Source organism: Apostichopus japonicus, chromosome 14 (genome assembly GCF_037975245.1).
Source record: "Apostichopus japonicus isolate 1M-3 chromosome 14, ASM3797524v1, whole genome shotgun sequence".
Taxonomy (NCBI): domain Eukaryota; kingdom Metazoa; phylum Echinodermata; class Holothuroidea; order Aspidochirotida; family Stichopodidae; genus Apostichopus; species Apostichopus japonicus.
The window spans coordinates 27496336-27509273 of record NC_092574.1 but is presented as its reverse complement, the minus strand read 5'-3'; the positions used below and the strand labels follow the sequence as shown (position 1 = coordinate 27509273).

Here is a 12938-nt window from a genome sequence, read left to right as displayed (position 1 = left end):
CAAGGCACATAACTCCCATTCTGCTTGGGTTGTTTTACATGTATGTGTCTAGCAGTAGTTGTCATAACTCCCGCCCTGCACTTGACGATGTGTCAAATTATTTTTATCCATAGTAAATTATTAAATATCTCTGTACCCATTACCTTTACCATGCTTTGAATATGAACATGATTGCCCTGAAAAAAAATAGTGCAAACAAAATGACTGGTCATAAGGTGGACAAACCATTAACGAAATTCTCTGTAATTGTTAGGAACCAAAGTCTTGCTACGCCATTAGTCATTTTACTTTTTGCCTTGATTCTCTTCAGTTTTGTTTTGTGGCTCACATTATGTATGCAGTACTTCACAAGCACGGTCTTACATACCTAATACCTATATCACAGTCACATAACAAAAGGCGCTGGCTAAAATAGTTAGACATTGTTTCAGTTAAGTGACAAAATGAGTTGTTCTTCATGTTCCTTTTAATGCCCAACTATTTTATTGAGTAATATAGTATGTATCTTCACTTGAAAGTATATACGTATTGTTTGAATAAATCAATCTAGCCGTCGTGTTATTTGTTCTAATATCACTATTAAAGCACAGTGGAGATACGTAATAATTGTTCCAAGAAAGGTACTAAACAAACACTCAAACAATGCAACCTATATATTGTTTCTTTCAATTTTGAAATGATCAGATATTCCGTTATACTGATTTACATAGTTACCCTTTATGACAAGATAGCTCTAGTCTTTTGGCGTTTTTTGATTTCCTTTTTTAAGTTCCTTCAAGTCAACAAAAGTTACAAACTGTTTTGATATTTTTTCATATAATATGTTGATATCATGTATGTATTCATTTGATTAATGATCTCCGGCATTGCGAGAATGGCTGTCAACACGAAACATATTATGTAGTCATGCACCTAATAGGACCAACAGTCCCAACTTTATCTCCGGAAAAGGAGTTATGCAAATACATCTGCTGAACATTTGTGACCAACATTGTGCCAAGATTAATTATCTCGTTACACCCTCCCTCCTCTTCTTTAATGGATATCGAGCTTTTATTCTACTGATGATCATTTGTGTTACGTTATCTTATAATGCGGTCATTCGTATTCATTGTTACCAAATAATTTGTTGATAGAAACTCAACAAAAACAAAAATGAAAGAAATATGGGAGAGAAATGGATATAAAGTGAGTAAACTGGAATATCTGTAAAGCTTTACAGGTTGAGTTCCGCTGGTTATGTTTTGAGGGCGTCTGGTCGGGTATACAGGCCACGGAGTCGTCCAGTTTAATCATCTATCGAAAAATCATTAGTATAACTTACCTAACCTTTCGATATTCACAAAATAATATCTTGGTTTGAGAGCATAGAAACTTTGTGACTGAGATCTGATCTGCCTGAAAACCTGACCAGTGAACCTCCCACGGAAACATAAACGCCACTAATTGCGTCCGACTCACGTTCATAGCTGACTTGGGATGGCCCTGTCGGTGTCGGAAAATGCCAGAGGCGGAAAGAACGCAAGGACTAGGAAGCAGTTTGAGCTTGAGAACACGTAGGAACGAAATGTATATGGACACCTTGGTATATAATAGAAGATCAAGTCTATTGTGTTTTCTGTTAGGTTAAACCTTTTATTGTGTTACTGCATTGCAAGTTATTCCTTGTTGCGTGCGTATTGATTTGTGATACTAACGATTAACACCCAAGGGAAGCCAATGCGTATTTGCGAAATTTAAATCCCTCACGTATGGGAACTTGGATTAAAGCAAGTACTGTAGTTGGATGTCGTTCCTCATAAACACTTTACATTTGATGTGTTGTTGTTATTCGATATTTAAATTAATATATCTAGTTTTAATATAATAACTAGTGAATTTGGTTGGATGCTACAGAGTGCGCCCATGAACCATACTCCGCTACTTTTTATCACGGCATTAAACCTATACTTTGCCATGTATTTTAACTATAGTTCCACTGTATCATAGCATGGAGGTAACCTCCATGATCATATGAAGTAAACTACTCCTTGCATACCAAGGAGTCTCAATTAATTTTCTAAACTATAGTTCAAGTGAACCAAACTTGAAGTAAAATGCACACCAATATAGATTGAGGAATGGATAGGGTAGGTCGTTAGGGTGCTCAATCCACATACATTGGGGACGGGATCCGACGGAAGGTAGTTCGTCATATATTCGTATTATTTTCTCAATTCCCCATTTCAAATGCACGGAGGCAGGGGGTGGGGAGCCGGGGAGGGGTAGATGTGGCGGAGGATTTCTTAGCGGTGACTGTAACCGCCATTTTAAATCCCACTGCCCATTCCCTGCATCCCTCAGTTCTGGGCACTTAGAATTCCAAGTTACAATGACTGTAGGCTTATGTGCAGCATGTCTCTATGACTCTTGTATATGTCTATATGTAGAATCGAGTCCATCGTACGGTTTACCATGGAAATATCATACAGAAGTATGTTTCTATAGACAAGCAGTCATTTATCTTTTGATGAATTATATATCAATGCTTTCCTCCTAATGGTGTACGAACACATTATCTGTTTAAGTTTCCTTATCTACCAATTTTTCATTAATGTCATTTGGGCATGGAAGGTTCAAGGACCAAAAACGTGAGGGGGCAAAGTTTGAGAAACAAAGCCATTTCAACCACGCCCTCTATTTGAACTGGATTGTTGAATACATACTAGGTCTGGTATTAAGACTAACAATAAATAAACGAGTATAATACTCACAGTGTTTAATTTGAAGATGAGATTCTGGAGGGTCTGGTACTGCACATGTCTGTATCTAGAACACGTATTTCTATAGGCAAACAGTCATTAATCTTGTTATCATGTATGCTCATGTTAATATACTTTGAGAAAATATGTCAACCCAGGGACAATGATGTCCTTCCTCTCCACGGCCCTGCTTCTGTGCTGCATTGGTAATCCTATATTAATATTGTCGTTCTATTGCTCATGTCCCCTTCCCGTGATCCTTCATTCCATGTAAGGTAAACTGCATGGGACCAATAAAATAATGACATGTGAGAGAGATGGAAGTGGATACAAGACTGACTGCAGATATAGAGGAAACAAAATAATGTTTTGTGCCCTCGTATTTGCCATTTTCGACAGCATTTATCCTTTTTACATCTTTTCCTAATATATGTGATATTAAAGAAAGAAAACACGGTTGTTATAGTTTACACCAGTGAGTGTGTTTTTTGGTGTCTTCATTTTAAAAGTAAAGCAGAAGGGAAACCAACCATAATTCGTAGCTTATTTAAATATTTTCAAGGTGAAAGTAAACATTGCTGAGTGTTTACAATGAACCAATGCCAGCATATGGTCACCATACATTTTAACCCCCTATTATAGAAAACAAACATTTGAATACACAGAGTGACCATTAATCATGCAAAATTGTCTCCCAAATTAGAATAAGATTTTCCTTAGATGGTTGAGAAAGTGTTTCATCGCAAATATTTCTATCATGTAGACACTGGCAATGGTCGGGTTTTCTTCTCGTGGTTGTTTCGTATTGTGTTTCCTAACATTGGCCACTAGTGACGGGTGTTCCAGTCCTCATAGCTCACCACTCATCACTTATTTAATTCCAGCCTCGCTTTTACCTGTTAAAAAGTCTTCATAACATCGCTTTTAGAAAGCGTTCCAAGCCAGAGGTCAAAACCATTTTTCATGGATGGGAACACACATGATCTGAAATTGTTTAGTTCCTTTCTTTGGTGGGTAAACATATATCAATGGTGAGAGCAAAAGATCACTTTAGTTTACGTCCCTTGGGCGATCAGTCTATTCATGTAGCTGGAATAGAACGAACAATGTCGGTTCGTAGTCCCCTAACACATCAATTTATTTTGTTGTAGACATAGGCTAATGGCTTGGCAGTACTTTTGGAGTTACGTTTAAGGTGGATCAGTATTTACCTTCATTATAGTTACATGTAAAGTGGTTTATGGAACGCCAAAAGGTTTACCAAATTGACCTTAGAAAATATATGTTAACAATAATTTACATACTTAAAGATTTAGTAATGGATGTGGCATGCTGTTTCTGTAGCATGCTACTCTGTGTTTGTATATGTACAGTGCGCTATACGAACATGCCTTATCACAGACAGGTTTGGCATTGGAGGGGCGGGTAGGTGGGTGTGGTGGAATCATAACCAACATTCAATAATGTTGAAATTACCGATGTGGGCCACGGGGGTGGGGTGGGCCACGGTTGGTCCTTTGTGTCGCGTGTGCAATACATAGGATGCACTCCTTACGAGTGAAGTCGTAGTCTCTTCCATTGAAGATCCTTAATATAGGGAAGTAATACGGTAGTTAGGGTTGGCAGAAAGGCTAATTTTGCTGTTTCTGTATTCTTTGGTGACAGTTTATGCACGGGAAGGGGTGTGAAATTGTGCGTGTGTGTGTGTTTTTTTTTTTGGGGGGGGGGAGGATTAAACGTATAACATATATAATTTTTACGTTTTTATTGAATAAACAAAATTGCAATAAAAATGTATTAATTTTAACGACCCAAGCTGTCCTTGCACACAAACAGTATGGTTGGGTGTATAGGCACCTTTGGGTGTATAGGCACACCTTTTGTCTACCTAAAGAGTTTGCTTGCAAACATGTTAGCTACACCGAACTTTGCTAGTCGTTATGAAATATAGACAAACACGATTTTTGTGTTTCTTTAGAGTTGTTTTACATATTTTTATCTTACGATTTTTTTTATCAACTCTGCAGGTTTAGATACCGATTGTGAGGCCGTGAAACGACAAGTATTTGAATTGCTATCTGCTCTGTGCCTTTATTCTACGAAAGGATTACACCGTGCACTGGAGTTACTTGCTCAATATAAGGTTAGTTCTCATCAAGTGTTGTACACAACTTCATAATCTACATGTCTTTCCTGACAGGACGTCTTTTCTATTCCGAAGAAATAAAGAAATCGTTTTTATTTTTATTTTTATGGGAACTCGGAAAATACTTTTATGTACTAACTCATCATTACACTATTGACATGATCACATAAAGGGATATGCATTTAGTGGAGTATTTCAGTTGTAACGTTGGTTATTCGTACAATGGTCAATAAACATGACTTTCACATCGTCACACAGTGTCGAAATCAAAAGTGACATTTCTTAAAAAGTAAGCTTTTACTTTTCGCCGAAGTCGTGCTGTGTTAAAGAGAATGGCAACGCTCCACGTGTGTGTTGGGATTGACAAGTTTACCAAACTGCATGCAAAAAAGTTGAATGCTGAATGAAAATATTTTAAGCAACAACGTGTGTCTCAAATATACACTTGTTCAGAAACTGAGCTAAGATTTTAGCCTGGGCAGGAAAACTAAACACGTTGATCCCACCTCGACCTCAGTGCCCTAACAGGGATGCGCCCACGCTGGGCGGCACTGGGCGGCCCCGCCCAGCACTAAAAATTACCGCCCAGCACTGTCTTAAAAATCGTGAATCCCGAACAGCACTAGTTTCATCTAAATTCCCGACATTTCTAACAATATATTTCACTACAAAAAGCTAGCAAAACTAATGTATGCACTTATAAAGCTACACAAGTGCCAGCATTTGGCATCTGAGCACCTTCCAAAATCGAAAAATTTCTCAAAGGGGAGGGGGACACCCCCTCCCCTTAGATCCCTCCCCAGGACGGCGATCAGAATACCCGGCACTCATGAAATCCTGGCCACATCCGTGCCCTTATAAATGGTATACTGAATTCTTGCTATTCCTCTGTATACACACCAGTCCCATTATATATGGTGTGCTGAATTCATGCTGTTCCTCTCTATACATTGATCCACTCTCAACTCCAGTCCTCAAGATGATGTTATGTAGCTTAAAATTAACCTTCATCACAAATACGTACATAGAGCTGTTATCTTATTTCATGTCCCTATACGCCCTGCATCTTCCCGTTCGACCTTATTTTAGACTCAGTGCTAAAAAGACGAATAACACAGGTGTGCAACATTTGATACTTTAAAGTGTAAAAAGTCTCCCGTGTACTTCCCGGTGTTCCAAACGAAAATATTTCCAGGCTTGAAGAGGATTAAATTTCGGAAGACGATTTCCTGTATCGCATACCGGCGTAAAGTGTCTTTAAAGTGACATTTACAACGCGGCTATATATGTACATGCAATCATAATGTTCTGACTAAGCCTGTACATATATTCTGATTTCGGCATTCATTCTTGTTCTATACAGTTTTACTATAACTAACAAACTCTATTCATACCGGAAATAAACATTACTTGGTAAAATATTGCTTAAGCTCTTCCACCTTCTTCTGCCAAATATGGAGAGAAAATAATTACAGGTGGCGGATAGTGTGGGCTTTAAGCTTTAAATAAATCATTAATGAATGAGATATTTTCTTCACAAACACCTCATCTTGTGCGGTTTATTTCGCTAGTTACTCCATCCAGATAGCTGAAAATGATTATTTTCATGATATGGGCTAGTTTGACGGATTGATTTCAAGCATGACAGGTATGTCTTTTATTCAGGGATATCGAGGCCAGGTCGGACCCAGCCCTGGGACAAATATCTTTAGTTTCTTCTTAAGCACATTAAGAAAATTAGAATACATACTTCTACATTCCATACTACCTCGGGCCCCAAGCCCTGCGGGAGATCGGCTGAAGATAGCAAATATTCATACCATGATCGTTTATATTGAATCTAGACGCTTAAATGTCAGTCTAGTATATACTGTCCCAGCCTTGTGTCCGTTAGGCTCATTGTGTAATATTTCCATGATTTCACATGTGAATTTACAACATGCTTATAACTCACATTCTCAGCTGTACACGCAGCATACATCAACAGGTTATTTCATACTCTATATTAACCCAACTTATACAAAACCATGATCACAAATTGAAACGTGCAAGAAAAGTTACATCATTATGTATATTTAAAACACTCAAAACAATTTAAAATACATTCTAGAAAGATTAAATGAATCAATGAATGTTTGTTAGTATTGCATAATGATATCCATTATCTAGTTTTGCACACGATCCGGAATTGAATTGAAGTAATCTTCTGTTCGTCTGTTAATTTCCACTAATTAAATATTGTCACATACGAACTGCGAACAATACAGAATCTCGTCAAGACTAGTTGACCACATAACATTTCACATATCTACTTCTAATTATTGTTATTAATACATCGATCTCACGATCTTTTCGTATGCAATATATCAAGGGAAATAATCGTGGCAAGTTATCCGACGCCAAAACCTTCAGGGTATTTTTTAGCGATTTTCGTTGACGCGTTTGGTGAAAGCTGAAACGGATTTTAGTTATTTAAACTGGCGGGAAGTCTATATTCATTGGAATGAACTGCAAGATATAAAAATTCGATACAAATCATTACACATGATTATATCTTATTGGTTGAAACTTAAAACTCTGCATCTTAATTGACGTGCCGAAGGAGACAATCAAGTTTGGAAGCGTTACAGTGGTACAGGCTGTTGAAACGTCGAACCGGATATTTCTAATATCGTGAAAAGAACGAACGATTCTGATTAAAATGTTTTTGAGACTGTTTCCTGTAACATTTGCATATATTATTTCGTGCATAAAAATACTGCTTTATAGGTAAACAAGTGAACAAGGAGGTAAACCAGATTTAATGTTTATTCTTTATATAAACGATGTTACTATGTTCAACATAACTGAACTAAATTTTCATTAAAGTCCTGAAATTGGAGACCTATCTTAAACGATTACGCTGAATGAAAGTACTCGAAATGAGATTCCCAACGTATTATCTTTGTAGACAGTTTGTGGAGGAAAGAGAAGGGCAGTTTGATCATTTAAAGTTTTTATCATTTGTTCATTTAAAGGTTAAGAGACATTTGTCAGTTATGACGTCAGAGTACTCTTCGTAGAAATATTCCAATCTTTATGTTATTATTGTATCGCCCATACTGATATATGTATAATGAGATCCATGTACGCGCGCAATTGCCATAATAATTCTTGTATATGATTTTACTTGTTCATGAAATACTTGGTACGGTATTAAACATTCCTGCAAACGATAGTATTACTGTTTCTACTTCACATCAATTCACCTTGCCATGTTACATGTATTACATTTAAGCATAGTAATGAAGTAATATCTTGGCAAGGTACATTGAAATGGTGTAGTGGACTATATCAATTGAAGGTACATTAAAATGGTGTGGTGGACTAGATCAATTGAAGGTACATTGAAATGGTGTGGTGGACTAGATCAATTGAAGGTACATTGAAATGGTGTGGTGGACTATATCTATTGAAGGTACATTGAAATGGTGTGATGGGCTATATCTATTGAAGGTACATTGAAATGGTGTGGTGGGCTAGATCAATTGAAGGTACATTTAAATGATGTGGTGGGCTATATCTATTGAAGGTATATGAAATGGTGTGGTGGACTATATCAATTGAAGGTACATTGAAATGGTGTGGTAGACTATATCTATTGAAGGTACATTGAAATGGTGTGGTGAACTATATCAATTGAAGGTACATTGAAATGGTGTGATGGGCTAGATCAATTGAAGGTACATTGAAATGGTGTGGTGGACTAGATCTATTGGCTGACATCCAGACAGTCATTCAGACGTTTCAATTCGTCTTAATGACATTGAACATTTACCAAAATACATACGGCTAAATTTATCAATAGCGCCAACACTTCCTTGTGCGGCTTCTCGATAATAAATGCAGGTACATATGATGTAACATGTATGTTTTTTTTTTCCTGGCACGCTTTGGAGGTCATAATAAATAAAATATAGTTTCTGTTAAACGTTTTTGTCCAGTTTTGTCAAGCCTTCTCCACGATGTAGTACTTCCGCACCTTTGTTAACAGTATCAATCTTGTTTATTAATGCGCGCACGACGGGTTAAAGTTAACAATTATGAAGACCTGTTCTGCTTAAATCATGTGGTAAATAGGCAGAACAATAACCTATAATGCCTGGTTTCGCCATTAGAACATCTTGACTCTTAGATAGAATATCTCTCCGGATCCTCCCCCTAATTTGACGATATTAGTCATGTTCTTGTTTCAGTTAAATGGTCTTAAATGTTTATTGCACTTTTAAGAATGATATTTCAACTTTAAAGGCCACCAGTATTGACCCAATAATTAAGCATGCTAAAATTTGTTAATAGTCTAGAAAAGTTCATAGGTGGTTCTGAATATCGAAATAATTTTCAGAAGTTGGGGAGTGGCGTTGGGGAGTGGCTAATTAGACTATATAATGTTTCGGTGATGAAAATACTTGAAAGTGTATGGTTAAATGCTTGTCGAAGTTGGAGCTTGATTGGCTGTTAATTGGCTTTCTAGCTTTAAATGTGACGTCATACACTATGAACAGAAGTACAAACTAACAATAGCTGCCTCGCACAATATGGTCAGTTTTATCACTTACTTTTACTTGGAACAAGAAACGTAATTTCAACCCATTTGTCTCTAGCTTGATTGCATGTTAATTGCAATTCCAGCAAAACAATTCCTTTGCTCTCTGTCACGCTGTTCTCATTATAGTATTGGTGACTTATTTATAGATAAGCACATTCATGCCACACTTTGCTCTCTGTCACGCTGTTCTCATTCTAGTATTGGTCACTTATTCATAGATAAGCACATTCATGCCACACTTTGCTCTCTGTCACGCTGTTCTCATTCTAGTATTGGTGACTTATTTATAGATAAGCACATTCATGCCACACTTTGCTCTCTGTCACGCTGTTCTCATTCTAGTATTGGTGACTTATTCATAGATAAGCACATTCATGCCACACTTTGCTCTCTGTCACGCTGTTCTCATTCTAGTATTGGTGACTTATTCATAGATAAGCACATTCATGCCACACTTTGCTCTCTGTCACGCTGTTCTCATTCTAGTATTGGTGACTTATTCATAGATAAGCACATTCATGCCACACTTTGCTCTCTGTCACGCTGTTTTCACTCTAGTATTGGTCACTTATTCATAGATAAGCACATTCATGCCACACTTTGCTCTCTGTCACGCTGTTCTCATTCTAGTATTGGTGACTTATTCATAGATATCACGCTGTTCTCATTCTAGTGTTGGTGACTTATTCATAGATAAGCACATTCATGCCACACTTTGCTCTCTGTCACGCTGTTCTCATTCTAGTGTTGGTGACTTATTCATAGATAAGCACATTCATGCCACACTTTGCTCTCTGTCACGCTGTTCTCACTCTAGTGTTGGTGACTTATTCATAGATAAGCACATTCATGCCACACTTTGCTCTCTGTCAAGCTGTTCTCACTCTAGTGTTGGTGACTTATTCATAGATAAGCACATTCATGCCACACTTTGCTCTCTGTCAAGCTGTTCTCATTCTAGTGTTGGTGACTTATTCATAGATAAGCACATTCATGCCACACTTTGCTCTCTGTCACGCTGTTCTCATTCTAGTCTTGGTGACTTATTCATAGATAAGCACATTCATGCCACACTTTGCTCTCTGTCACGCTGTTCTCATTCTAGTCTTGGTGACTTATTCATAGATAAGCACATTCATGCCACACTTTGCTCTCTGTCACGCTGTTCTCATTCTAGTGTTGGTGACTTATTCATAGATAAGCACATTCATGCCACACTTTGCTCTCTGTCACGCTGTTCCCACTCTAGTATTGGTGACTTATTCATAGATAAGCACATTCATGCCACACTTTGCTCTCTGTCACGCTGTTCCCACTCTAGTATTGGTGACTTATTCATAGATAAGCACATTGATGCCACACTTTGCTCTCTGTCACGCTGTTCTCACTCTAGTATTGGTGACTTATTCATAGATAAGCACATCCATGCCACACTTTGCTCTCTGTCACGCTGTTCCCACTCTAGTGTTGGTGACTTATTCATAGATAAGCACATCCATGCCACACGTTGCTCTCTGTAACGCTGTTCCCACTCTAGTGTTGGTGACTTATTCATAGATAAGCACATCCATGCCACACTTTGCTCTCTGTCACGCTGTTCTCATTCTAGTGTTGGTGACTTATTCATAGATAAGCACATTCATGCCACACTTTGCTCTCTGTCACGCTGTTCTCATCCTAGTGTTGGTGACTTATTCATAGATAAGCACATTCATGCCACACTTTGCTCTCTGTCACGCTGTTCTCATTCTAGTGTTGGTGACTTATTCATAGATAAGCACATTCATGCCACACTTTGCTCTCTGTCACGCTGTTTTCACTCTAGTGTTGGTCACTTATTTATAGATAAGCACATTCATGCCACACTTTGCTCTCTGTCACGCTGTTCTCATTCTAGTGTTGGTGACTTATTCATAGATAAGCACATTCATGCCACACTTTGCTCTCTGCCACGCTGTTCTCATTCTAGTGTTGGTGACTTATTCATAGATAAGCACATTCATGCCACACTTTGCTCTCTGTAACGCTGTTCTCATTCTAGTGTTGGTGACTTATTCATAGATAAGCACATTCATGCCACACTTTGCTCTCTGTAACGCTGTTCTCATTCTAGTGTTGGTGACTTATTCATAGATAAGCACATTCATGCCACACTTTGCTCTCTGTCACGCTGTTCTCATTCTAGTGTTGGTGACTTATTCATAGATAAGCACATTCATGCCACACTTTGCTCTCTGTCACGCTGTTCTCATTCTAGTATTGGTGACTTATTCATAGATAAGCACATTCATGCCACACTTTGCTCTCTGTCACGCTGTTCTCATTCTAGTGTTGGTGACTTATTCATAGATAAGCACATTCATGCCACACTTTGCTCTCTGTCAAGCTGTTCTCACTCTAGTATTGGTCACTTATTTATAGATAAGCACATTCATGCCACACTTTGCTCTCTGTCACGCTGTTCTCATTCTAGTATTGGTGACTTATTCATAGATAAACACATTCATGCCACACTTTGCTCTCTGTAACGCTGTTCTCATTCTAGTGTTGGTGACTTATTCATAGATAAGCACATTCATGCCACACTTTGCTCTCTGTAACGCTGTTCTCATTCTAGTGTTGGTGACTTATTCATAGATAAGCACATTCATGCCACACTTTGCTCTCTGCCACGCTGTTCTCATTCTAGTCTTGGTGACTTATTCATAGATAAGCACATTCATGCCACACTTTGCTCTCTGTCACGCTGTTCTCATTCTAGTGTTGGTGACTTATTCATAGATAAGCACATTCATGCCACACTTTGCTCTCTGTAACGCTGTTCTCATTCTAGTATTGGTGACTTATTCATAGATAAGCACATTCATGCCACACTTTGCTCTCTGTCACGCTGTTCTCATTCTAGTGTTGGTGACTTATTCATAGATAAGCACATTCATGCCACACTTTGCTCTCTGTCACGCTGTTCTCATTCTAGTGTTGGTGACTTATTCATAGATAAGCACATTCATGCCACACTTTGCTCTCTGTCAAGCTGTTCTCACTCTAGTATTGGTCACTTATTTATAGATAAGCACATTCATGCCACACTTTGCTCTCTGTCACGCTGTTCTCATTCTAGTATTGGTGACTTATTCATAGATAAACACATTCATGCCACACTTTGCTCTCTGTAACGCTGTTCTCATTCTAGTGTTGGTGACTTATTCATAGATAAGCACATTCATGCCACACTTTGCTCTCTGTAACGCTGTTCTCATTCTAGTATTGGTGACTTATTCATAGATAAGCACATTCATGCTACACTTTGCTCTCTGTCACGCTGTTCTCATTCTAGTATTGGTGACTTATTCATAGATAAGCACATTCATGCCACACTTTGCTCTCTGTCACGCTGTTCTCATTCTAGTCTTGGTGACTTATTCATAGATAAGCACATTCATGCCACACTTTGCTCTCTGTC

At 38.1% G+C, this 12938-nt stretch overlaps 1 protein-coding gene across 1 annotated transcript in view; it reads left to right on the top strand.

The window, feature by feature from the left end:
- LOC139980109 (uncharacterized) overlaps positions 1 to 12938 on the top strand; it is a 134376-nt gene that overhangs the window by 39397 nt on the left and 82041 nt on the right. Inside the window, exon 3 of the mRNA XM_071991495.1 lies at positions 4769 to 4884. Within this exon, the coding sequence (XP_071847596.1) occupies positions 4769 to 4884 (116 nt within the window). The remainder of the gene's footprint in view (positions 1 to 4768; positions 4885 to 12938) is intronic.